This window comes from Camelus dromedarius, chromosome 10, assembly GCF_036321535.1.
Source record: "Camelus dromedarius isolate mCamDro1 chromosome 10, mCamDro1.pat, whole genome shotgun sequence".
NCBI classification, from domain to species: domain Eukaryota; kingdom Metazoa; phylum Chordata; class Mammalia; order Artiodactyla; family Camelidae; genus Camelus; species Camelus dromedarius.
Window position 1 is genome coordinate 73215782 of NC_087445.1, and position 26520 is coordinate 73242301.

Below are 26520 nucleotides of genomic sequence, written 5' to 3' on the forward strand. Positions count from 1 at the left end.
GAACTTCCAAAGACCACAGAAAGTTCCCTCTCGCCTCTTTGCAGTGAAACTCTACCTGCGGCCCCAGGAAACCACTGATCCAATTTCTATCACTGCAGTTTAGTTTTGTCTGTTTTGAAATTTCATAAAAATAGAATCATATAGTATGCACTTTTTTGTTTCTGACTTCTTTTGCTCTGTTTAACGTTTCTAGAATGTGTTCATGTAGCTGCATCAGTTCTCTCTACTGCCGTGTATTAATCCATGATGTGGATATACCAGTAGTTTGCCTCAGTCCCCTGTTTGTTGGACATGCAGGGTCTTTCCAGTTTTGGGTGTTATGTGCTGAGCTATCGTGAATGCTTGTGTGCAAGTCTTTGTGTAGATGTATGCTTTCATTTACCTGGGAAAATATCACAGAGAGGAATTGCAGGATCATATGAGAAGTGTATGCTTGACTTTGAAGGAAACCGCCAAACTGTTTTCCAAAGATTTTTATGCTGTTTTACACTCCTGTCAGAATAGATGAGAATTCCTTCACATCTTTGACAACACCTGGCATTACAGGTTTTATTAGTGTTCAATATTCTTTGAGTATGTAAGATGTTATCTCATGGTTTTGACTTGGGTTTCTCTGATGGCAAATGATGTTGAGTGTATTTTCATGTGCTCATGGGTCGTTCTTAGTTGGTGAAGTTCTGTTCAGTCACTTGTCTGTTTAACAAAATTGGACCATTTATCCTTTTTGGGGCTGTGAGAGTTCATTATGTATTTTGGATATTTGTCAGACACATGCTTTGTGAACATTTTCTCCCAGTCTGTAGCTTGCCTTTTCATTTTCTTCCGTAGCTTGCCTTTTCATTTTCTTAACGGCATCTTTGGAAAAGAAGTTTTAATTTTGAAAAATGCAGCTTATCAGTGTTTCCTTCGCCTTTTGTGTCCTAGGACCTTTGCTGACTTCAGAATCGCAAAGATTCTCTCCTGTGGTCTCCTCTAGAAGTTTTAGTGTCTTAGTTTTTTGGTTTGTTTATTTTAAGTCTGTGATCCGGAGAACTGGCAGGCTGTGCTGGGCCTGGTCACGGAGGGGATGTGGGTCAGTGGGAGGGTCAGTGCAAGGGCCCCCGCCGCAGTTGGAGAGGAGGGTCAGCAGCAGAATCGTGGTCACTCAACAGGTGAACCTTGAGGGCTATATGGGGTTTGCAAATCTTCCAAATCAAGTATACAAAAATCAGTGAAGAGAGGGCTTGAATTCATACTCACGGTTCTGCATTAACCAACTCATTACTCCTCACGGATTTGTTTTCTCCAGAATACCCAGGTCCTTCCGTAGAATAAAAAAGACTGCACAGGTGGAACAATCCAAAGTTTTAACCAGAGAAGATGATGTTCAGTTGCTGCTCACAATAGCCGATGCCCCGGAATTTGGAGACGTGCTGCAGCCTGTCATTGGCTCCATTGGTATAAAATCTGAGGACTACCTAAGTGCAGAATCTCAAGTGAACAGACGTCAGATGCTGGATAACGAGATGCAGTGTTGTTGGGAAGAGGGTATAGCTGAGTGGTAGAGCGCGTGCTTAGCACGCATGAGGTCCTGGGTTCAATCCCCAGTACCTCCATTTAAAAATAAATAAATAAATCTAATTACCCTCCCCCCCCCAAAAAAGATGAGGTATTTTTTATACTCCATTGCTCTTCAGGACATGGGCTTAAACCATTGGATATTTAGTTTATGAAGTATGTGCATGAAGTGAGTATTACCCCACTTACTGTCAAAGCAGACGTGCTCACACCGGAGGAGTACCAACAGTTTAGAAAAGAGAGAATGAAAGAAATCCAAGAATATAAAATTAAAAGACATGTATTTCCAGAAGCAGATGACAATGAAGAAGAAAAGCTTGTTAAAAACATGAACGACTGTTTACTTCTTGCTGTCATCGAGGTTAATGGCAAAAGGGTCAGAAGAAGGCCAGGACTGTTTTGTTGGGCCCTTGAGCTAAGAACTAAAAATAAATTTTTTTTTTTAGTGGATTGTAAAACAAAACAAAACCAAAGAAGAGTATGTGCTAAAGATGGATGTTGGGTATTGCTGAACTTAAACGTAGCGAACATTTGGATTTTACAGTTCTAGGAGACATGTTGATTAGAACACACATGCAGGACTTGATGTTCCAGGTAACATGCCCTATGAGGACTACAGAAGCTGAAAACTGGCAGCTGTGACTTACAATGGAGTTGACAACAAAAGCAGAGGGCAGCTTCCTAAGAGCCCTCAGGCGTAAAAGGAAGAAGAAAGAAAGGAGTGTGTAGCTAAGATGAAGAAGGTGGGGGTGGAGCACGTGTTTGAGATGAAGGCCAAAGAATAAGTTCAAAAGCTGAAGGACTCTGAAGCTGATCTCCAACAATGCCATGAGCAAATGAAAAAGAATTCGAAAGCACTACACAAAAAATTAGAGGAAAACAGTCCTCAGTCTGAAGATGAGAAAGCAAACTGGGAAGCTCAACAACGTGCTTTGGAATAAGCAAACGCTTCTTCAAGACCCTTGGAAAATAATGAGAAGAAAGGGAACATCTTTTAAAACCTCTGTTGACCACCAGTTACATAAAGCCTCTGATCCATTTCTAATTAATTTTTGTGTATGATATGTGGTAGGGGGTTAAAGTTCATTTTTTCCCCATATAGATATAGGGGTCCAGTACCATTTGTTGAAAAGACCATCTTTTGCCCATTGAATTATATCAGTACCTTTGTTGGAAATCAGTTGACCACATGTGTGTGGGTCTAATTCTAGACCCTCTGTTTTGTTCCCATGAGCCATTGCCACACTGAATTGATTACTGTAGCTTTATAGAAAATCTTAAGTCAAGTGGTATAAGTGTACCAACTTTGTTCTTTTTAAAAATTATTTTGACTACTCTAGATCTTTTGCTTTTCCCTATAAATTTTAGAATCAGCTTGGCAGCTTCTACGAAAAACCCTGCTTGGATTTTGCTTGGGAGTACACTGAATCTGTAGATCAATTTGAGAAGAATGGACATTTCACAATATTAAATGTGCTAGTCCATGAACATGGTATAGCTCTGCATTTATTTAGGTCTCATATAATTTCATGGATAGGAAGAATCAATATTCATCATCATTTTCAGTAGCTTCATAGTACAACAGTATGTGGTTGTGTCATTAGTCATCCAATTGCCTGTCATTCCCTGAGATTCTGTCCAGTTTCCACCTATTACAGGCAGTGCTACAGTGGATATCTCTGTCATTCTGTCTTCGCACACACACTTGATTACTTACATAGAGAAAATCTGGAGCCAAGTTAACCCTCTTGACTATTCTTTGCTATTTGCCTTATTTAAACTGGTGGTGATTTACGTGCAGTGGGATGGGGAATGCCAGTGATCAGGCCTGCATTCGGTGAGGCCCAGTGCACAGTGACTTAGAACAGGGGTCAGCTAACTGGCAGCAGGCCAGGATTGTTTTGTTGGGCCCTCGAGCTAAGAGGTTAGAAAAAAATAAATTTTTTTTGATGGATTGTAAAACAAAACAAGAACAAAGAAGAGTATGTGCTAAAGATTGATGTGGCCCACAAAGCTTAAAATGTTTATTGCCTGGACCTTTATAGAAGAAGTTTACTGACCCCTGATGTAGAGCAATGCTCTGCACTGGACAGACCTGATCAGGTCCCCACCCACTACTTACTAAGCCCAGGATTGACGTTGGCCAAGTTCCTAGCTCCTTTTGCTCCAGTTCTCTTTCTTCATCTGTGCAACAGGGGCTGGGAGAGTACAAAGAGGTGTGGCAGCCACAGGGCTGTTTTCTTTCTGTCCGAAGTTGCAGGAACTCAAGTAGCCTGACTGCATGTGTGAATCGTGAGCAGGCCTCTCACTGTCCGTCATCCTTGTCTGGGGCACTGTTCGTGGTCCTGGGCATCAGGCTTATGACCTGGCCCCGCCAGCTACCTGGAGAGATGGGGTACATACCAAAGACACTGAAAAAGCCCACAGACTGCAGCTTGAAATAGTGTGGGACTGGCGCCAACCCAGTGCACTTGGCCTCAGTGGAAACGAAGAAAACCACAAATCGGGCTTCAAGTGAGAAAGCTTGGAATTTATAACCTTGAACCCCGTCATTGTCATGTGACCATTTTAAATGTTGGCTTCTAACTGCCTCTTTGAACTGCCCACATCTGGGAGACTGGCCCACCAAGGAAAGGGGGGCAGTGGCGACATGTGGATGAACCCGGTTGTACCCATAGCCAAGGGTTGCTGAAGACTTGGGGGTGTTGGGTTCTGAGCAGTACGAGGTTCTTGGGAGGCTCAGAGGATGATCTGAGAGTCCCAGTGGTATGTGTGGAAGGAGCTGTCCAGAAGGTTAACAGGCTGTGGCCAGAGGGAGCAGTAGTTGGCAAGGCCCTGTGACCCTCTCCTGCAGACCCCTGAAGGTCTCCTGTCCCAGGGATCACAAAGGTAATGCCCCGCAGTGACTAGTGAAGGGTCCAGCACCCCCAGGAGGGGCTGGCCCTGTTTGCCAGTTCTTCCCAAGCCTTCTTTAGCTGTCCCAGCAGTGGTGTGTTTTCATTGTCCCTGTGGATGGATTGGGGAGTGTGTCCAGCCTGTGGGTGCCCCCAAATGTCCCAAAATTCACTTTTCCCTCTGAGGAGGAATTCAGGGCTGTTTTTAGCCTCTGGTCAGTGCTAAGAGTGATTTTAAGATAACGGAACTACATGAAGTGTGCTGGTTTATCCCCCCAGGTTCCCTGCTGGAGGCCTGCCCTCACCCCAGCGCTCCGCAACCCACCACTGTGGACTGTTTCCAGAGAATGCAGATGTTGGCTGCTTCCTGGGGCTATCACTTTACACAGAGGTAGGCCCACAGCCTCCCGACTCAGGTGTAGCCCTTAAGCGTAGACTGGGGAAGAAATAATGGAATTGTGCTTATTGATTAAAAAAATTTTTTTTCCTTTTCATTGTGTTTTTTTTGGGGGGTGGGGGTGGGGGAAGGTAATTAGATTTATTTACTTAATGGAGGTGCTGGGGATTGAACCCAGGACCTTGTGCATGCTAGGCATGCACTCTACCACTGAGCTACACCCTCCTCCCTGGGTTTTTTTGTTTTTTTTTTTTCTTTTTCCAAGTCTTCTAGAAAAACATACATTCATGAAATGATGTGATATCTGGGATTTACTGCAAAAAAGAGAAAGTGGGATGTTGAGATGAAGCAAGATTGGCCATGAATTAATTGCGACGCCAGGTGATGGGTACCAGGGGTGTGTGATACACTTCTGTCTGCCTTTACGTATGTTTACATTTTCCCAAAGTTCCAAAGAGAGGGACTGTCAGCAGGGCTTTGAGAGTCTGACCTGCTTGGGTTTTGACTTTAGCTCTGGCCCTCCTGTCTGGGAGACTTGAGACCAAAAGGAGCCTTGTTTCCTCATCTGTAAAATGGGGCAAAACATGGCTGCCCTAAGGATTGCTGGGCAGGTTTTTAATGAAAGAACGCACCTAGTCCAGGACCTGGAGCCCAAGCAGCTCCAGCACTCCTGTTCTGGCTGGGAGTCCGGGCCAGCTGACCCCTGGCCGACCCTTTGGGGCGGGGAGGGGGCTTACAGGAGGGGCCTGAGGGTCCCCCTCCTCCCAGTGGATGCACAGCCTCTGCCTCTGATGAAAGCATTGGTGGCTCCACCTACATCTTTGATTGGCTGGGACCTTTCTTGATACCAGGGTGGAGCTGGAATCAGCAGCCAGGTTCCTGGTTATGAGTTCTGCTACAATATTGGGTGGCCGAAGCATTTATTTAGTTATTTGTTTTTAAACTTTTTTTTTTGAAATAATTATGGATTCACAGTAAGTTGCCAAAAATGTGCTGGGAGGTCCCATATAGCCTTCACCCAGCGTCTCCCCCGCTCCCCCCACCACGGTCACCCATCCCTGGTGTATCTGGACTATAGCATCACAATCAGTCAAGTGACTGGTACAACCTACAGAGCTTGTTCAGATTTCACCAGTTTTACAGGCACCCGTTTCTGTGTGTGAAGTATGTATGTGTGTGTATTCAGTTCTGGGCAGTCTTAACACACGTATAGAGCCACGTAACCAACACCATACTCAAAATACAGAGCTGCCCATCACCACCAAGGAGTTCCCTCAAGGGAAGCCATTTGTTTTTCAAAACAGAAACAGCTTTTTTTCCCTTCTGATTTTAAAAAAAGAGAAATTTTACGCAGAAGGGTGTCAGGAAGGATGTTTGCCACAACGTCATCAGCAACTTATTTTACTTTACATTTTGTACGTTTTAAAATCTGAGTTTTTTTGGTTTTTGTTTTTTTTTTTTTTTGTTTTTTTTTTTTAGTTTTCTTAATTGAAGCATTGTTGATTTACGATGTTAGTTTCAGGTGTACAGCAAAGCAATTCAGTTGTGTGTATAAGTACATATATGTATTTTTTTCAGATTCTTTTCCATTATGTTATTACAAGAAATTGAATATAGTTCCCTGTGCCATACAGCAGGTCCTTGTTGTTTATCTATTTTGTATATAGTAGTGTGTATCTATTAATCCCAAACTCCTAATTTATCCCTCCCCTGCCCTTTCCCCTTTGGTGACCATATTTTGTTTTCTGAATTTTGTTTTTATAATGAGCATGAATCATTAAAAAAAAAAAAACCAACAAAGCTATTTTGAAATCTATCACCCAGATACACCACTGCTGATGCTCCAGCGAACATCTTTCAGACCTCTTTCTAGGCTGGTTCGCCTTTTCTCCTCTCTGACTTTCTCCCCCTCAGAAGACATTTTCTGGAGGGACTGCTGCTCCGACAGCCCCCTCTGGCGCGGCGGTGTTTAAGGGCTCTTCTGTAGGGGGGCCTTCCCATAGGAAGTGACATTAGTGGCCTTAGGGGCACTTGGCCTCTCCGAGGCTCTTGGTTGCTCAGGGAAGACCAAGACCAGCATCTGCTTCTTGCCTTTCTGCTTGGTCTTGGGACCCAGCCTCTCCACCCTGCCCCCTCTGCTGCCCCTTTTGGTAGGGAGGTCTCCCGGTCATGGGTCTGGCCTCTTTCAATGAAAGCACCACAGTTTTAGATTCTCCTGAAAGTAGGCAGGACCCTTGCGTCTTCCCTACGGACAGTTCTAATCATCGCCCAGCACATGCTCTCCCTGAGTCGGCCCCGTGCCAGGCATTTGACACGTATTATCTCCGTGAGTCCTCTGAGCAGCCCATCCTGGTACGTGTTATCTCCATCCCCAAGTCTCAGGCAAGGAGGGGAAAGCTCAGAGAAGTTAAGTGGCTCCCCTGGGTTACCAGCTGGTATGTGACAGAGCTGGGGCCCGAGACCACTGAACCCCTAGTCTCCCTTGCCATTAACTTAGGATTCCTTGTGTTTTCTTGTAGGTGAGCCCAGGCCAGCATGGGGGACTCCAGGGAAATTTGCCCTCATCTTGACTCAATAGGGGAGGTGACCAAAGAGGACTTGCTGCTCAAATCCAAGGTAAAGGATCAGACCTGGCGGGGCTGAGGCCCACAACCAGGGCCACCACATTCCTGGGGTGCAAACATTTCTGAAGCAGCAGAAGAACTGGCTCCGAGTGTCTGCTTAGCCTTTTGTGTAAATGGAGAAGCTGGCGTCTGTTTGGGAGGCCTTCTGGGGGCTGTGTCCTAGCAGCCATTAATTACCATTTAGACCCATCCATCTGGGGGCACTAATGCCCTGTCCATTAGCGGTTGGAGCGGGTGCCCAGAGCCTCTCCGAGGCAGGGAATGAGTCATGCTCTGAAAGTCCAGGGGAATTTTGCACATGTGATCTGAGAAGGGCTCAGGGAGGCTCAGAGAGAGAAGGGGGACCTCTTGGAATAGGGAGGGTGTGTTGTCGTCTCTGTTAAATTAAAATTTTAAAGATAGGTAACAGTTTCACATGGCTTAAGAATGAAACAGTGTAAGAAGGGAAATGTCAAGTTCCCCTCTGACCCTGTGCAGCCTTTCCATCCCACCCTCCGATAACCAGGGTCATTAGATGAGTTTCTTTTCTATCTTTTCAGAGTTTCTTTATGGGGGTACTTATTTTTCATTTTCCCCTTTATTATGTAAAAGGTAGCACACTATAGCCACTTTCGTACTGTGGGCCTTATTCACATGGCAGGGTATCTCGGAGCTCTTTGGCATCGACACACAGCTCTCATCGTTAGTCTTGAAGTTGCATCGCTTTCGTTGTGTGGACTCTGTAACTGATCCTCTGTGGGCTCTTTGTGACCTTCTGCCAATAGAGTGTCATTGTGTTAGGGGGCAGAACCACGTGTAGGGGCCATTCCCAAAAGTGGGGTTTGAATTAGATTCCTAAGCACATTTCCAGCTCTCCTTTCCAGACATCTGATGCTGGTCGGTCAGCCTCCCTGCGCCAGCAGGTTCTGGGGGCCTTTGGGCCTGAGCTGGTTTTGTCTGGGCCTGCGTGAGGGTGTGGTTCTTCAAAGTACCCGTGGCTTCTTTTGAAGCAGTTTCGCATGTTACCAAACCAGGTTCATTTGCCCAACACACAGCAAGCCAAACGCTGAGACGCCAAGGTTTGCAGCAAAGAAAGGGTTTGTTCCCAAGGCAGCCAAGCGAGGAGACAGGAGAACAAGTCTCAGATCCACCTCCCTGAAGGCAAGGGGCTTGAGATGTTTATGAGGTGAGGAAGCAGGGTGGTCTTTGGCGTGGAGAAAGGTGAGGTCATCACTGTTCTGTGCAGGTGTATCGGGAGGTACATGCTGCTTTGTGGAATGCGTGTTCAAAAATGGAGGCGCCTAGCATGATCTGGGAGTGGAGTTTTTGACCTTCTGACGTCAAAAGGTCATCCATCGGACACTTGCATGGGCCCAGTTTTAGGGTTGGTGGTCCCAACCAGTCTTAGCCAGCCTGAATTGGACAAGAGCTGACTCCAAGTATCTGAAAGACAGCTTGAGCCCCTGTTACTATAGTAACCATATGTCAGAGGGGTTACCTGTAGGGGTTGTTAAGGAATCTTGGGATGTATTATATAGGCTGCATGAAGCTCGGAGGGTGTGCAATTTGGAAAAGACAATAATTAAGGCCAGCTTGCTCAGGGAAGCCAGGCTTCAAGCAGACGGAGTTTATAACAAGCTGCTCCCCTAGCTAATGTTCTGTAAGACAAGCTCAGGAATTTCTGTTAGTCACCAATTTCTAGTAACCCCGTGGGGCATGGTTTCAGTGTGGTCGGGAGGAGCGAGGCTCTGGTGCATTTGCACTGTCTAATGCTGGGTGTCTCTCCGAGTCTGCGCAAAGGAACAAGTGAGACAAACGGAGAGGGCGTCTCAGGGGATCTGAGAGCAGGCAGGAAGGAGATCAAGGAGGTGGGGAAGAGGGATGCAGAATGGGGAAGATTGGGCTGGGACGTGGCAGCCTTTTGGAAGTGTTTGTGCTTCTGGAGCAGAAGGACCAAGAGCATCTGGTGATGTCTCAGGCCTGCATGTCAGAGAGCATGTCTTTAGCACTGGAAATCTATAAAATGAAACCAACCTTGTTTTAAAATACCCACAAGGGGCATGGGTTGAACAGGTAGCTCACAGTGGAGGAGAAACTCTTGAGAAAATGTGCTTAACTTCACTGGTGGTCAAGGACATTGCCTAAGCAAGGTGGTGATTCCACTTTCAGATGGCGGAACACAGGCTGCTCTTATTCAGGGCGGACTGAGGGCAGGAAGTGGACCACACATTGCAGTGGGGTTAGGCCTTACTGTAATTTTAGGGGTGCAATTCCATCTCTGGGGGTTTATCTGGTAGAAATGTAAGTACCAGTTATAAAGATACAAATACAGCAATATTTATTGAGCATTGTTGATAAAAGGAAAATACTGGTGGCAGTCTGAATATTTATCAAGAAGGGAGTGAGTGAATAAATTGCATCCCCATAGCATTGGACACTGTGCACTTATTGCAAAGAATGAGATGCAGTCTCTGTGTACAGACTTAGAAAGATGACCTTAAATAGTGACAAAAGCCTGTTACAGAGAAATACGTACAGTATGATTTTATTTTTACTAGAAATTACACACCCCCATCTATGCATATATGTTTATATAAGAGGAAAGTGTAAAGAGATATACTTTGAATTATTACAGTATCTATGTATTATCTATAATATACTACACATTATATATGGCATATGTGTATCATTTAAATTGTTAAAACCGACATACAAAACTTTTATCATTCAAATGACTGAAATGAAAAAAGAAAAACAAACTTGGGAAGGTGGGAGTGAACTGTGAGATCAGAAAATCACAAAAGAGTTTACAAATTCAGAACGGTCAGGAGCTGCTGCTTTGGGTCCACTAAGCAGGCTGACCTCCTGCCACCCTTAGCATCCTCAGCAAGAAACCCTGAATCGTAGATTGCAAGTCTCAGCCCCATTGTACGGGATGAGCTGCTTCACCTCAGTCCTGCCAAGAGTTCCAGGTTCAGGCTCTTTACAGATTCATCCAGAATCTGGGCTTAGTGGGAAGGAGGCGTTCCTGTGGAGACCTGGGGGTCGACGTGGCCACCCTTGGGAGGAAACTGGGCTTTGCTGGTGGGAAGTTTGATGACTCAGGCTCCTCAGCTTCCCCTTCTGACCCTGCTCTGTAGCAGGGCATGACCTCTCTGAGCCTCAGTTTCTCTTCTGTAAAAAGGGGATTTTGATGGGACCTGCTGCACAGACTGTGGGTGGGATTACATGAACCAGGTAAAGAACTTAGCTGGGTCCTTGGCCCCTTGTGATCCCTCATCAGGGGTCAGCTTTCACCCTGATTAAACACTCTGTAACTGCTACAGAGACCAGCACTGAGAATTCATCTCACAACTGGCAGAGGCACATTGTAGAATCTCAGCTGGGAATTGCTGTTCTAGGCATGCACAGACAAAATTACTTAGGACACAATTTAAATATAACAAAGAAATCCTGAAATACAGTGGCTTAAATGAGATCAAAGTTTACTTTTCTCTCATTGAGCAGTCTAGATGTAGGTAGCACTGATATGGTAGCTCTGCCATTCTCAACACACGGCTTTTGTCTTCAGACCAAAGTGATTGCTTCAGCTCCTGCCATCACCTCTGCATTCCAGGCAATGGAAAGAGTAGAAAGAGCAAGGGTAGTGCAAAACTCAGAAGTGGCACATGTCACTTTTTGCTGTCACCCTATTAACTAGAACTGAGCCCCATGATCCCATTGGGGGCTGGAAAACATAGCCTGCAGCTGGCTGCTCAGCCAAAATTCATGTATTCTTTTACTAAAGGAAGGAGGAAAGATACTGGTAAATAAGAAGCAGGTTCTGTTATCCAGACCGCCAGAAACCTGGCTGTTTCCTGTGGTCAACAAATATATTCGTCTCCTAATTTGTACCAGAGTCTGTGAATCACAGGGGTAGACACAAACCATCTCTATTCCAGGGAGCCCATAGTCTAGGTGGGGAGAAAGGCATAAATAAATAAGTGCAACGAAGAAAGAGAAAGAGGTGTGATGAGAGATCATATTAAGGGGGCTGTTTATTTAAGCTTTCAATGATTATATTGAAAATGTTTTTACAGGTACATAATAAAACAAAATTCAAACAATAAAGTTTAAGTGCCCGTATGGGCTGGCCAGGGCCTTCTGAGGCAAAGTGTCTCAGCTGAGACCCTCAGGGTGCGTCTGCAGCATGCACCCCATGGCTGCTCACTCTTCCCTCTTTCCTTCTCGCCTCGCCTCACACAGGGCACCTGTCAATCATGTGGCGTTGCTGGACCGAACCTGTGGGCCTGCCTCCAGGTAAAGTATCCTTGCAGCTGTTGGGGGCGTGAGGCCCCATCTAGACTCTGGGCTGGGAACATCCGTCCCCCTGGGCACTGCCGGAAACCTTGGGCGGGGACACAGGACATGAATGTCTTGGGTGTGGTTCCCAAACCTAAGCCAAGAGGGCTCCAGAGTCCGCCAGTCCCTGGGCCGGCTACCCTGGCAGCCATTAAAAATGACAAGAGGGAAAAGTAGGTTGGACAGGACTCTGAACTGAACCATCCCATAGGCATTAAAGGCAAAGTTCTATCCTCACACGTGTGTGTGCGATTTGACATAGGTGTCTTGGCTCCAAGCCCTGGCACTTCTTAGTAGCAGTCTGTCCCTGGGCCAGCCTGGGCCTTTGTTTCCCCGTCTTTAAAGTAGAAGCCATGACACTGATGATTGTCCCCGCCTTGTGGGTACCTCACCTTAGGATAGTAATTGACAAGATGATGCCTGCACTGGGCTTAACCGGGTGTGGGGGCTGCAGGCAGTGTCCAGTTAAATATGGTTGTGTTTTGATTATTATTGCTTACTGAAAAAAGTAGCAGTAGTTGTAGCAAAGTCTGCCAGTTTTCTCTGGATGGTAGAATTATGGGTAATTCTTTTATCTCTAACTTGGTAGCATTTTCCAACTCTTCTGCAACTATGTATTGCATTTTGTAATCATACTAAAAATGGCTGTTTAAAGTTTCTTTTAAAACAAATACAAGTAGAAACAAAAAAGACAGCCGAAGGTGGCAAAAACATCACAGTTCAAGCCTGTCTTTGCAGAAGACATAGGAACCCCCACGGGACTTTGGCCATATCCTTTTAGGCCTGTCACTCGGTATAAAATACCTTGTAAGACACTGTCTGGGCCTCAGGGGACAGCAGAAGTGTGAGATGTGGTCTTCCCTCCTGGGATCCCACAGAGCTTCTGGAGAGACAGATACATCCTTTGTGACTCAGCCCAAAGGTCATTTCCTTGAAAGGCCCTCACCATCCTGTGCAGTGCTGACCGCGGGTGGAAATGACACCAAAGCACTGCAAGGCGGAGGCCTGCAGTGGAGAGGCACTTGAGCTGGGCCTTGGAGAGTGGTAGATCTGGGATAGGAGAGTGCAAGGCCAAAGGCAGGTCCCCAGGGACACCGTGAGGCATGGGGGTCAGCACCGGGCCGCAGCCACCTTTGCCCATTCGGTATCCCCATTAGAAAATGTCTATGAGATCCGAGCTCCCTAAGGAAAAGTGTGCATCCCATTAGGAAGTGGGGTTTTGGTGAAAAAGGGATGGGTGGTGAGGGAGAGGATCTGGCACCAAGCAACCAGGACTCAGCTTTGCCCAGATCTGGCTGCGACCCTGCCTGGGCTTCTTGCAGGAGAGCAGCAGCCCAGGACGCAGTGTCTGTCTCGCTCAGAGGCAGGGGCAGATTCCTGGTGGCCATCCCTGCCCATTGCAATCCTTGAGTGTGAGTCTGTGTTCCTGCAGGGTGGCAAGACCTCAATCCCTGTGGGTCCTGTTGCCGGAAGATGGGCACACTGACTTACCATGCTGGCACTGTCCTCTTGGCCAGCCCCAGTCCACTCTCCTTCCCTCCCCCCAGGTCGCCTGCCCCTACGTTGGCTGCGGAGAATCCTACGCTGACCACAGCACCATTCACGCGCAGGTGAGCCTGCTGGCCAGGAGCGTGGGCTCTGTGTACAGACAGCCCAGAGTTCAAACCCCAAGGCTAGCCACCCCCTAGCTCCATCCACCCGCTCTGGACCTCAGTGTCTATGCATGTAAAATGGGAATAATCATAGCAGAGAAGTAAGATGATGCGGCTGCGAGCACGTGGCGCATGTCTGTGTTTGATAAATGGCAGCCCTGGGCACTCCCGGCTCAAGGCGAGCAGATTGTGCGCTTCCAGGCCTCTATCCTGATGGGGCCTTTTACTGAGGCCTGAGAGTCAGGGCAGCCCTGATGCAGGCCTGGGCACCTGTTAGGCCAGTGGATCCTTCTTATTTAGGATCTTGCCCTCTAGGTGAAAAAGCACAACCTGACAGTGAACCTGACCACGTTCCGGGTGTGGTGTTACGCCTGTGAGAAGGAGGTGTTCCTGGAGCAACGGCTGGCGGCCCATCCCCCTGGCCCCCCACCTAAGTTCTCGGAGCAGGTAAGGGGGTGCAGCAGGGTCAGTTGGTGGTGACATGTGTCGAGGACCAGGGCAGTCAGTTCCTGCTCAGCATTCTTCAGGTGACTTTGAGGAGCTCGTGTCAGCTGATGCTTGCTGAGCCCCAGCCCTGCACCAGGACCCCTGTGAGGGGCTGCGGACGCGGAGGTGACTGGGAGCGGAGCCGCCCTCAGGGAGCTCGCAGGCCTTGAGTGAGCCCGAGGCCACAGGGCAGGTGCACATCCTTCCTGGCCTATGGAGAGCCGCTGGTGACCATCACTGCAGCCCTTTCCATGGTAAACACCTGGAAACCCACCAGGGCAACATGCCGCCCTTAGAGGAGGCAGGCCAGTGAGCCCCACACGAAGCGCCTGGCCTCAGGGAGCGGTCAGTGAATCAGCCATCAGAGCTCCAGGGAGGCCGGGCGTGTCTGTGTGTGTGCGGTGCTGTCTCTCCTCCACGTTGACAGTGACCTTCACATGGTGGGCACTCAATAAGTGTTTATGGAATATGTGTGCAGACATGACAGAGGTTTATGATTTTGTACAAAAACTACAAAATAATATATACAATATCCTGTTTTGCAGGTGGGTGTGTAGTAACAGTTAAAAAGCTGCATAGATTGTCCAATACGAGGAATACAGCCAATAATTTGTCATAACTGTAAATGAAAAGTAGCCTTTCAAAACTGCATAAAAAATTAAAATTTAAGAAAAAGCGAGGGGAAAAAAGCTACATAGATAAGATAGACTATCAAAGTGATTGGCTGGGGGAATTTGGATTGCCAGCTGTTTTTTCTTTGTTTCTATTTTTTCCCAGATTTGTTATAAATAAATTAATTTATTATTGTTCATTATTGTAAGTAAAATACAAGTTAGAGTTCCCAGGGCATGGCCGCCAACGCCATCTCTTTTCACGGTGTCCTCTGCTCGGATGGGATGACTCAGTGCAGGCTCGGGGGCCCCCCCAACCCGGGGGCACATGAGCCTCGACCCCCACCCCTCTCCCTCCTCACCGCCCTGGTTTCCTCACTCTGGTTCTTGAGCACAGGACTCTCCACCGCCCTCCCACCCTCTGAAAGCCGTCCCTATCGCTGTGGCTGATGAAGGAGAGTCCGAGTCAGAGGACGATGACCTCAAACCTCGAGGTAACAGCGCTACACACTGTTCTGCGCGGGCAGGAAGGGTCCCAATGGCCTGAGGGCTTCCCTGGAGTGCCAGCCACCTGGCTGAGGCCTGGCAGTCCTCGTCCCCATCTCAGCGGTGTGCCCCTGGACGGCCGTCCCACTGCACGCGGACGGTGGGCTGGGCCGGGCGGCAGGCAAAGGGGCCTATTGGTTGGTTTCCCTGAGGTGAGTGGAGCTGCTTTGAGCCAGAACCAAGTTAGCTGAGTCGGCAGGTTTCTGGGGTAGAGCGAGTTGTGAGCTGTGAGTTTCTCGCCGGGACGGGACGCTCACCTTCCCCTCCTCCGTCTGGTTTCCCAGGCCTCACGGGCATGAAGAACCTGGGCAACTCATGCTACATGAACGCGGCCCTGCAGGCCCTGTCCAACTGGTAGGTGTCCCCCCATCTGGGGGGCAGGGGCCGGGAGCCATCCCCGGGAGCCGTCCCTGGGAGCCCTGGAAACAGCGGACGTGGCCCCTGGGATATGTGGATACTCATCAAGACTGCTGAAAGCACACATGCCCTTCAACCCAGCAACCCCTCCTATGGGGATTTATCCTAAGGGGGGACCCGAGATGTTGAGAAAGCTCTCTGTGCAGGGATGTCCATCACTCTGTTGTTTATCAGAAACAACCTAAAGGTCCATAAAAAACACAAATTTATTGTAGGCCAGCCTTACAGTGAGTACAAGAAAAAAACGGTGCAGGACAGTATTTATTGAAATGGGAAGGGATTCAGAATATGATAAGTAGGAAAAAGGAGATGGTAAAGCTCCATGTGGTGCAATCCTACTTTAGGGGGAAATATTAATTTCCATCTAGGGTGGGCTATTAGCTCCCTGGGGCTGGGCCATGGCACTCAGTCTACTACCTGGTTGGGGTTGTGTGTGTGTGTGTGTATGTGTGTGTGTGTGTGTGAAGGAGGGAAGGATGGGGGGAAAGTCTAGGAGGATATGCCTCCAAATCTTCCGAGTGGCTATCCTCACGTGGTGGGATTGAGGTCAATAATTATCTGTATTTTCTAATTTTTTTTTACAATGAATGTATATTTCTTAGGTAACCGGATAACAATAACAAAGAAAAGGGGAGTAGAGGAGATGCCTTCAGGTTGGGGAGGGTTTCCACAGACGGGAGGAGCAGGCGATGGTTCCTCTCTCATTTATACCCTGTTTCCCAACACCGTCTCATTCAGAGGTGTGAGGGTTAGGACTTCAACGTATGAATTTTGAAGGATACAGTTCAGCCCTTAACAGGTGGGGTCCTTCAGGTCATCCGTGGGCATTTCTGGCTCCAGTCTGCCACGGTCAGTCCCATACAAGAAGCTTTTGCTTCCCTACCTGGCTCTTTCTAAATGATGCCGTATTCCCCTCCTTTGCTCTTCTGACCTGGCTGCCTGCCCCGCCCCCAGCCCTCCACTGACCCAGTTCTTCTTGGAGTGTGGAGGCCTGGTGCGCACAGACAAGAAGCCTGCCCTGTGCAAAAGTTACCAGAAGCTGGTGTCTGAGGTCTGGCACAGGAAGCGGTGAGTGACCGAGTCCCTGACCCCGGGCAGCGGTGTGGGGACGAGTTTTCTTTCCATGCCTTGATAAGAGACCTTCCTATGCCTTCAGTCTCTCACAGCCCTTTACCCTGTGTGATGCTTACGACAGCTCGTGGAGGTGTGGGTCCCAGCTAACCCCGTTTCACAAATCGGGGAACTGACGTTCGGGAGATTTAAGTGTCTTGCTCAAGATAACACGTCTTGTGAAGGTGGAGCTAGAACTTGAACCTGGTGTTGATTGGAGCTGGCAGCCACTTCGCAGTGTGTGTGCCGAGGCCCGAGACACACGGTGACCACTTCTAGGCCTCAGCCACAGCTGTGCACGTAGAGGAGGACTTCGGAAGTGGTGGCTGGGCCCTGACCGGTCAGGGGCTCCAGCTCAGTGTAAAAGGGTTAAACCAGAAGCTTGGGTTAGAGCTATTTCTCCAGGAAAAGTTAAAATTGGGAATAATTTAAAATGAGTACATGGACATATACTAAATATAAAAGCAGATTATTAAACAGTATGATGCAATATAATCCCAATTTTAAGAAGCCAAAGTTGAAGTGTTTATCTGCCTATAATTTTGTGTATGCGTCTGTCTTTTCATAGAAAAATCTGGAAACCTTAATGGCAGTTATCTCTGGGTGGTACTGTTAGTGGTGATCTTTCTCTTGTTTTTCTGAAGTTTTCTGGTTTTCAATAATGAACACGTATTACCTTTGAAATTAGAAAACCACAGTAAACTTTTTTAGAATGAAAATAGTTTGAAAGTAGGCTTGTCGTGGGCTGGTGGGACTGACACCATTCCAATCAGGAGCTCTGGGCTGGCCAGACTGGTGGGGTGGCTGCCTGCCAGCCCTCGTGGGCTTGAGTCACTCAGAGCAGGCCACCTATACTAACACGTCTGGTCTTCCTACAGCCCAAGCTACGTGGTTCCCACCAGCCTGTCCCATGGGATCAAGTTGGTCAACCCGATGTTTCGAGGCTATGCTCAGCAGGTAGGCCATCCATGCTGCCCAGGGGACACCCAGGGCTGGAACCTGCCAGGCCTGGCTTTGAGGCCAAGACCAGTGTGGAAAACGGCAGCAGCAGCTCAGCGTTGCAGGGTGGGGCTCCTGGACCAGACTTGCTGCCTGAGCCCTTTCTGTGTGTGAGGCCATCGGAGCCTCCCAGCAACCCGCTGGTGCTCTCCCCAGTCGGCAGATGGGGAGACTGAGGCTCAGCAGCCAAATCCTTGCCCAGTTACTATGGACCAGTTACACAGCTGGTACACAGCAGAGGGAAAATCTGACCTTAGGAGTCTTGACTCCAGGTCTGTGTGCCTCAGCACTCACTCAGAACAGCCCATGATTTCTCATTGCTCAAACCCCAGGCAGAATTTCACATTTATTAAATTAAACGTTTTGATGTCAAGTTTTTGTAACTCTAGAAACCCCTTTGAAGCCGGTGATGTCTTTCTATGGCATAAAATCACGGGACCAAGATGAAGCAGAATGCAGCCACACACCTCCCCCGGCCCAAGCTGGCTGTCTGAGGGGCCCAGGTCCCTGCCCCAGCCTGCCCTGTGGCCTGGGGTGTCACTGCTGGGCTTCGGCTGGGGCCGCACCTGTTTGCATGGCCAATGCTGCTGCCTGAATGCCTTCGGCTCCCCCTTCAGCCCCCACCACCTTGCCCTCATCCTCCCCAGGATGAGAGCTGCTGGGCGATTCTCTGCTCACACCCTCAGTTGGATGAACACCAGGCTCTTGCCTGAGAGACCCAGCGTGGCCTGAGCACCGCCCTTTTGGGGGAGTGGTAAGATCCACAGTGACCAGAATCCCTGGGGCACCGTTTATTAAGTGATCACCTCCTGCCACATAAGTACAGCCCTGTTTATCCTCACAGAGCTCTCAGGAAGTGGGCCCTGTCAGCACCCCCATGTTATAGGTGAGGGGCTGAGGCTCAGAGAGGTTCTACAGCCCGCTCAGGCCACACAGGGTATGGCAGCAGGGATGGGATTCAGGCCTCGCCACAGTGCGGCCCTCACTGTACAAGGCACCCTGCTGGCCCTCAGGTCTCAGAGAGGACACCATGGAGCAGGGCCACTCGGCTGTGGCCTGACATCCACCCAGACTCCAGAAGCATCCCTTTCTCTGGTTCTTGGACATAAAGGACATTTCTGAGTCTGGAGCCTACAAGCATCTCTTAATGGCCAGAAGATGCTGTCTTGCTTCCACATGGCTTGAGATTTTAGCAATGAATACAGGGTACTTTTGTTAAAAGGAAGAACTGGAAAGAAAAGTAGATGATGTACTGAGGGCCTGTTTCTTAAAAGAGCCTTTCAGTGCCCATGAAACAGGACACATGTCTCCTCCCCGCCTCCCTAATGCTAGATGAGCTGGTGGTCAATTTCTCTGATCTTTGTATTTGACATTTTGCCTAAGGAAATCCACCCAGAGCCCTGCCCTCCCTCTGCTAGAACTGAGAAAACGAGGCCCGTCTCTCCGTATCGGTGACCTGAGCCTTTGGTGCTTGGCTGGGTCTGGCCACTGCATGATTCCCACCCCATGTGGGCAGGAGTTGGGCCAGGGGGCTGCTTCTCAGTCCAGGTCGGGGACTGTGAGGGACAGGACTGGACTTGAACTCAGTGGCCCCTCACGGCACCGAGTTCCCCCAGCTGTCAGAGGCCGGCCACCATCATCTTCTGAGCTTTTGAAGCACCTCCTGTGTTCCCTGCTCCTGACTGGGCCATGCACAGTCTGGGCCAAAGGCCTCACTGGTTTCCTGCTGGGTTGCGACCTAGTCACAGAGTAGTCAGAGTTAACAGCGAGATTTGCGAGCCAGCCAGCCTGAAGTGGCAGCTTAGTCTGACTCATGCCCAGGCCCTTGGAAAGCCTGCTGTCCTGCCACAGGTCGCAACGGTGAGGGAAGGTGTGGGCACGGGGGCTGGCGGAAGGCCTGGGTAAGCAGAGGGAACCAGAGGCAGAGTCAAGGTTGCGGGTGGCCTGGCCTGCCTGTGGCATTGCTCCCTGTAGAACTCAACTGAGCACCCCCGTGTGCACATGCCTTCAGTGTCACCTGTCAGTGGGCTCCCGCCTACCTCACTGTCCCCTCCTCTAGAAGGCAGGGTGACTTCAGTGGCTGAATGTGATACATGTGCTCTCTCCCTGCTAATTGGAAGCAGGGCAACAGGCGATGACGAGCAGGAGCTGGGGAGTCAGGTGGACTGGGTCTGGATCTCTGCTCTGCCACCTCACAGCTGCGAGGCCTGGGAGGGGTCAGCCTCTCGGAGCCTGTGTCCTCCGCGGTAGAAGCGGGTTAGGGCAGAACTGCTGTGGCGGCCCCCGGGAGGGGTGCCCGTGAGGGCCCCTGGCATCCCCCAGCAGAAGCAGCGGGGTGCTTGTGGCTGGTCGCCCGCCCCTGCCAACAGCAGCCCCTGGTTCCAGGACACCCAGGAGTTCCTGCGCTGCCTCATGGACCAGCTGCACGAGGAGCTCAAGGAGCCGGTCGTGGCGGCCGTGGCGCTGACTGAGGCTCGGGACTCGGACTCGAGCGACACAGATGAGAAGCGGGAGGGTGACCGGAGCCCGTCAGAGGACGAGTTCCTGTCCTGCGACTCCAGCAGCGACCGCGGTGACGGGGAGGCGCAGGGCCGCGGCGGGGGCGGCTCGCAGGCCGAGGCGGAGCTGCTGATGTCAGAGGAGGCAGGCCGCGCCATCTCCGAGAAGGAGCGGATGAAGGACCGCAAGTTCTCCTGGGGCCAGCAGCGCACGAACTCGGAGCAGGTGGACGAGGACGCCGACGTGGACACCGCCATGGCCGCCCTGGACCAGCTGACCCCGGAGACGCAGCCCCCATCACCGCGGTCCGCCAGCCCCTGCCGAACGCCAGGTACCAGCCAGCTGCGCGGGCCGCCACGGCCCCGCTTGTCCAGCAGCAGCTGCTGTGGGCAAAGCACAACTGGGCAGTAGACTGCTCAGTTCCCCACCTGGGGGACTCTCCCACTAGATGCAATTTCCGGGTGAGAAATCGGGTAAATAACGTGTCCAGACTCACTTGGCCAGTAAGGAGCGAGATTCAGAGCTGGCCCTGAGCTCCAAACCCTCCGCTGGGAACGTGACGTGTGTGGACAGCACCCTCTTCCTGGTGCTGGGGGGCTGGGGTGGGCACAGGACAGAGGAGCCGTGGAGGGTGCAGGCCTCGGTCCCGCGAGGAGGCGCTGGCAGGTCTTCCAACCCGGCCTGGAGCGGGCTAGCACTGTCCCCCTCTGCCCCCAGAGCCGGACAACGAGGCCCACATGCGCAGCGCCTCTCGTCCCTGCAGCCCCGTCCACCACCACGAGGGCCACGCCAAGCTGCCCAGCAGCCCTCCACGCGCGAGCCCCGTGAGGATGGGGCCGTCCTACGTGCTCAAGAAAGGTTCGGAGGGATGGGCGCAGAGGGAAGGTCAGCAGGGCTGCCCCTTGCGGGCTCTGGGGCTCGCGGAGCTCGGGGCAGGGGGTGGAAATCGCGCCCCTCGCTGCCGTCTGCGCGCTTGTTGCCCGGGACTGCGGCGCGCACTCCTCGCGCAGGGTCTCTGGACCTTCCTCACACGGCTGGGACACAGTGACTGAGGCACCAGGAGGTGAAGTGATAGCCAGTCACTCAGATTGACCCCGCTGCCGGCCGAGCGAGCCCCAGCACCCGCCCCTTGCCCCAGACAGGCCGGTGGGGCGGGGCCTAGTCCCGTGCTGTGCCCCCAGCCCAGGTACCGAGCACCAGCAGCCGCAGGCGGAAGGAGCAGCGCTACCGCAGCGTCATCTCAGACATCTTCGACGGCTCCATCCTCAGCCTCGTGCAGTGTCTCACCTGTGACCGGGTGGGTGCTCTGGGGGTGGGGAGGAATGCCCCGGGGCTCGTCACTCAGCTTGGGGCTGAGGCGCTGGTTCTCTGCCTGGTGCCCCCGGCCTTTCTCTGGTGGTGGGCCCGGGTCGTGGGGCTCCTGCATCCAGGGCTTGGGGAGCAGACTCTCTGCCCCACACCTGCTGTCTGGTGACTGGGGTTTGGGGTGCAGACTGGTTTGGGCTAGGTGGAACTCCGGGAGATGGAGACCCAGGCCAACCTTCAACCGCTCCCCACCAGGTGTCCACCACAGTGGAGACGTTCCAGGACCTTTCGCTGCCCATTCCTGGCAAGGAGGACCTGGCCAAGCTCCACTCGGCCATCTACCAGAACGTGCCGGCCAAGCCAGGCACCTGTGGGGACACCTACGCCGCCCAGGGCTGGCTTGCCTTTATCGTGGAGTATATCCGACGGTACGCCCACCATCCCGCCTGCTGGAGACGGAAGACCACCCTGGCCTGGCCTTCCTAGGACTCAGCCCGACAAGCGATAGACTTTAACAACGAAATACAAGCGTTTGCAGAGATGAAGGCATAGTTTGGAAGAGAGCTTGTGGCTGAAGGGTGCTCGGAAGTTAGCTCAAGGGGTGGGATGGCCTGGTTTGGGTAGGCCTGTGGATTGGAAGGCAGGTGATGATGGGGAGTGTGACCAAGTGGCAGGTAGAAAGGAGGGCAGCGGCTAGAGGGTGGGCCTGGCCCTGCGGGGAGAGGCATGGGAGGCTTTCCGGAGTCTCCACTGTGTGCCACAATGCCTGCCCTACCTGCCTGGTGTCGGGAACCCGTACTCTGCCCAGAGCACAGACCAGTACAACTGGGACCCCTTTGCAGATGAGGAAGATGAGGCCCAGGGGGAGGCAATGTCACTTTCCAAGGACACAGAGCTGCTGGCTGTTGGTCCCAGGTTTCTGGCTCCAGACTTTGGCCCATTCCATCCCCCAGGCCGAGCTGCCTCTCTGGGCCCAAACAGACCTCAGCCCAAAGGCCCTCAAGTCTCACTCTTACCCAGGCCCTAGCAGCATGCACCCCCCCACCCCTCTTCTTTCTCTGTAGGTTCGTGGTATCCTGTACCCCCAGCTGGTTTTGGGGGCCAGTCGTCACCCTGGAAGACTGCCTCGCTGCCTTCTTTGCTGCTGATGAGCTGAAGGGTGAGTGGCCTGGGCTGGCTGTGGCGGGGCTGCTGGCTCAGCATATAGTTCAGTGTTTCTGGGGCACACTGTCAGTATCCTGCCCCTCCTGCCTGCCAGGCTGGGCCTGAGACCCGCATGCTCTCACAGCCCCACCACCTTGTAACTCTTAGGGCTTCACCTGTTTTTCTTTAATTTTGCATTTCCTTGATTATTAATGAGCTTGAACCTGTGTGTGTCCGTGTGTCTGTGTGTCTGTGTGTGTGTGTATTGACTGTATTTCCTATTTTGAAATTTCCCATTCCTGTCCTTTTTCTATTTTTCTGTTGAGTGTTTGGCATCTCATTACTTTTGGGGAAACTCTTCTTGTTTAATTTTTAATTGTGGTAAAATATCCACAATGTAAAATGAACCCTCTTAACCATCTTCACTGTTCAGTAGTATTAACTATATTCATATTGCTGTGCGGCCAGTCTCCAGAGCATTTTCGTCTTGCAGAACTGAAACTCTCTTTACCTTAAATAGTAACTCCCTATTCCCCCTTCCACCCAGCCCCGGGCCACCACCGTTCTACTTTCTGTCTCTGAATTTGACTATGCTAGATACCTCATCTAAGTTGAATCATACAGTCTTTGTCCTTTTGTGACTGGTTTATTGTACCTCTTAGCATAATGTCCTCAACGTTCATCCATATTACAGCATATGTCAGAATCCCTTCCTTTTTAAAGGCTGAATAGTATTCTGTTGTACGGAGGGACCACATTTTGTTTATTCATCATCTGTCAGTGGACACTTGGGTTGCTTCCACCTTTTGACCCTTGTGAGTAATGCTGTGATGAGTGTGAACATGCAGATATCTCTTAGAGGTAGGGATTTCGTCTCCCTTGGGTGTATACCAAGAAGTGGGGTTGCTGGGCTATATGACAATTCTGTTCTTAACTTTTTGAGGAAACCTCCACACCATTTTCCATAACTATACCAAATTACATTTACAGTTACATTCCCACTAATCTCTACATCCTTGACGACACTTTTATTCTCCTGAGGGGGAGGGTACAGCTCAGTGGTAGAGCATGTGCTTAGCACGCACAAGGTCATGGGTTCAATCCCCAGTACCTACATTAAATAAACAAACAAACAAACAAATAAATAAAGCTAATTACCACCCCCCACCAAAACAAAATAACAACAACAAAAAACAAAATTAAAAAAAAAACCCACTTGTATTCTCTTGTCTTTTTAAAAAATCTCTTTTTGATACTAGCTATTCTAACAGGTGTGAGGCGATACCTCACTCTGCTTTTGATCTGCATTTCCCTGGTGATTAGTGATGTTGAGCATCTTTTCATGGACCTGTTGGCCATCTGTGTGTCTTCTTTGGAAAAATATCTATTTAGGTCCTCTGCCTATTTTTAAATTGGATGACTTGTGTTTTGCTATTGACTTGTATGAATTCTTTACATTTTTTGGATGCTAACCTCTCACCTGATACATGGTTTCTATTTTCTCCCATCCTGTAGGTTGTCTCTTCATTTTGTTGATTGTTTCTTTTGCTATGCAGAAGCTTTTTAGTTTGATGCATTTCTGTTTATTTTTGCTTTTGTTGCTTGTTGTCTTGGTGTCATATCCAAAAATCATCGCTGAGACCAATGTCAAAGAGCCTTTCCCCTATGTTTTCTTCTAGGAGTGTTACGGTGTCAGGTCTTACATTTAAGTCTTCAATTAATTTCATGCTGATTTTTGTGAGTGGCATAAAATAGGGGTACCGTTTCATTTTTTTTTCATGTGAGTATCCAGTTTTCCCAACCCGGTTGATAGAAAAGACCATCATGTCCCCACTGAGTATTCTTGGCTCCCTTATCACATATCAGTTGACTATATACACGTGGGTTTATCTCTGGCCTCTCAATTCTGTTCATTGGTCTGTGTGTCTGTGTTTATACTGTTTTGATTACTGAAGTTTTGTAGCAGAGTTTGAAATCAGGAAATATGATGCCTCCAGCTTGTTCTTCTTGCTCAAGATCGCTTTGGCCATTTGGGGTTTTTTGTAGTTCTGTATGAATTTTAGGATTTTTTTCCTACATCTATGAAAATGTTACTGGATTGCATTGAATCTATAGATGGCTTTGGATATTTTATGTATGGACATTTTAACAATATTTATTCTTCTGATCCATGATCACAGGCTGTCTTCCCATTTACTTGTGACACTGGGTGGGAACAATTCAGTCTTCCTCCTGTGTGTCTTTCTTTTACTGTCACACAACTACCCCACAGTGCTTTCGACACCAGATGTGTGGGGGTTTTCCCACACCAAGAAATTATGTGATACCAGCCACTATCTTACGATTTAACTCAATTCAGACCCTATCTACCTGGAGAGAATGTCAGATCCCATCAGTTAAGGACTCAGTGTTCCAAGACTTCTCCCTCCCCAACTTTAGCTAAGCTTCTGACTGACTGGCTACAGATGGAAGGTTCCAACAACTCCCTCCTTGGGTTCAATTAGAGCAGCTAGGGTGACTCAGAGAAACGTTTTACTTACTAGCTTACTGGTGTGTTATAAAAGGGTATAACTCAGGAACAGCCAGATGGAAGAGGTGCATGGGGCAAGGTATGTGGGAAGGGGCATGGAGCTTCCGTGCTCTCTGAGAGTGACGGTCTCCCTCAATCTCCACATGCTCACCAACCTGGAAGCTCTCCAAACCCCATCCTGTTGGTATTTTTACAGAGGCCTCCTTAACTAGTTAACAATGATCAGTTGTTAATTCCATCTCTAGCCCCTCTCTCCTCTCTGAAGGATGCAAGGTAGGGCTGAAAATTCCAGACTTCCAATTATGGCTTGGTCTTTCTGGTGGCCAGCCCTGATCTAGAAGCCCACCCAGAGTCGTCTCATTAGAACAAAAGACCCTGCCATCATCTGGGAAATGGCAGGGGATTCAGGAGCTCTGTATTAGAAGCCAGGGTCAAAGACTAAATATTAGAACAAAAGATATTCCTAGTGTCCTTATCACTTAGGGAATAGTACGGGAAGTCTTAATCAGAGAAAAGCAAGAAAAATAAATAAAAGGTATCCAAACAGGAAAAGAGGAGGTAAAATTATCTCTATAGATAACATGATCTCTTACATAAAAAAAACCTTGAGACTCCACAAACTGTTAGCACTAATAAACAAATTCAGTAAAGTTACAGGATACAAAATCAATATACAAAAACCAGTTGCATTTCTATACACTAAAAATAAAACATCTAAATGAGAAATAAACAATCCATTTACAACAACACCAAAAGCAATAAAACAGCTAGGAATAAACTTAACCAAGGAAGTGAAAGATTTATACACCGAAAACTGTAAGACACTGATGGAAGAAACTGAAGATGGATGTGAGATAACAGAAAAAAAATTTTGATTTCCTTTTTTAAAAATTTATTTTTATTGAAGTATAGTTGATATACAGTGTTGTGTTCATTTCTGGTATACAGCATGGTGATTCGGTTTTACATGTATTTTTAAAAGGTACTACTTTTCAGAAATATGGAATGCTTCATGAATTTGCATGTCATTCTTGTGCAGGGGCCATGCTAATCTTCTCTGTATTGTTCCAGTTTTAGTATATATGCTGCCAAAGCAAGCACTGGTTTCCTTTTGGTTTCTTCTTTGATCCCTCTGTTGGTCAGGAATGTGTGGTTTAATTTCCACATATTTGCAAATTTTTTAGTTTTCCTCCTGTTACTGGTTTCTAGTTTCATACCATCATGGTTGGAAGAGACACTAGATATGATTTCAGTCTTGTTAAATTTGTTAAGGCTTGCTTTGTGGCCCAATGTGTGATCTGTTCTGTAGAATGTCAGTGTGCACTTGTGAAGAACACGTGTTCTGTGCTAATAGATGGAGTGGTCTGTTTGTGTCTGTTAGGTCCATTTGGGCTATGGTATTTTTCAGATCTGCTGTTCCCTTATTAATT

The 26520-nt window shown here is 49.2% G+C and overlaps 1 protein-coding gene and 1 non-coding gene across 9 annotated transcripts in view; one reads left to right on the plus strand and one right to left on the minus strand.

Annotated features, from left to right (window-relative positions):
- The window catches only part of USP20 (ubiquitin specific peptidase 20), a 43009-nt gene that overhangs the window by 8127 nt on the left and 8362 nt on the right, over positions 1–26520 (plus strand). For 5 of the 8 annotated variants that reach the window (XR_010382816.1, XR_010382817.1, XM_031450674.2 and 2 more), the window contains 14 exons: positions 4731–4842; positions 7368–7464; positions 11697–11750; positions 13340–13402; positions 13760–13891; positions 14939–15035; positions 15372–15441; positions 16459–16572; positions 17493–17571; positions 19999–20443; positions 20830–20970; positions 21294–21409; positions 21673–21845; positions 22482–22576. Coding sequence is in view for 6 of the 8 variants with exons in the window: in XM_031450674.2 (XP_031306534.1) it covers positions 7384–7464; positions 11697–11750; positions 13340–13402; positions 13760–13891; positions 14939–15035; positions 15372–15441; positions 16459–16572; positions 17493–17571; positions 19999–20443; positions 20830–20970; positions 21294–21409; positions 21673–21845; positions 22482–22576 (1660 nt within the window). In the remaining 2 variants the exon portion in view is untranslated. The other 3 variants (XM_064490614.1, XM_064490613.1, XM_064490615.1) reach the window with 3 other exon arrangements.
- LOC116152802 (U6 spliceosomal RNA) lies at positions 26085–26191 on the minus strand. Its single transcript, XR_004136508.1, has one exon. It is a non-coding gene; the product is annotated as a U6 spliceosomal RNA (small nuclear RNA).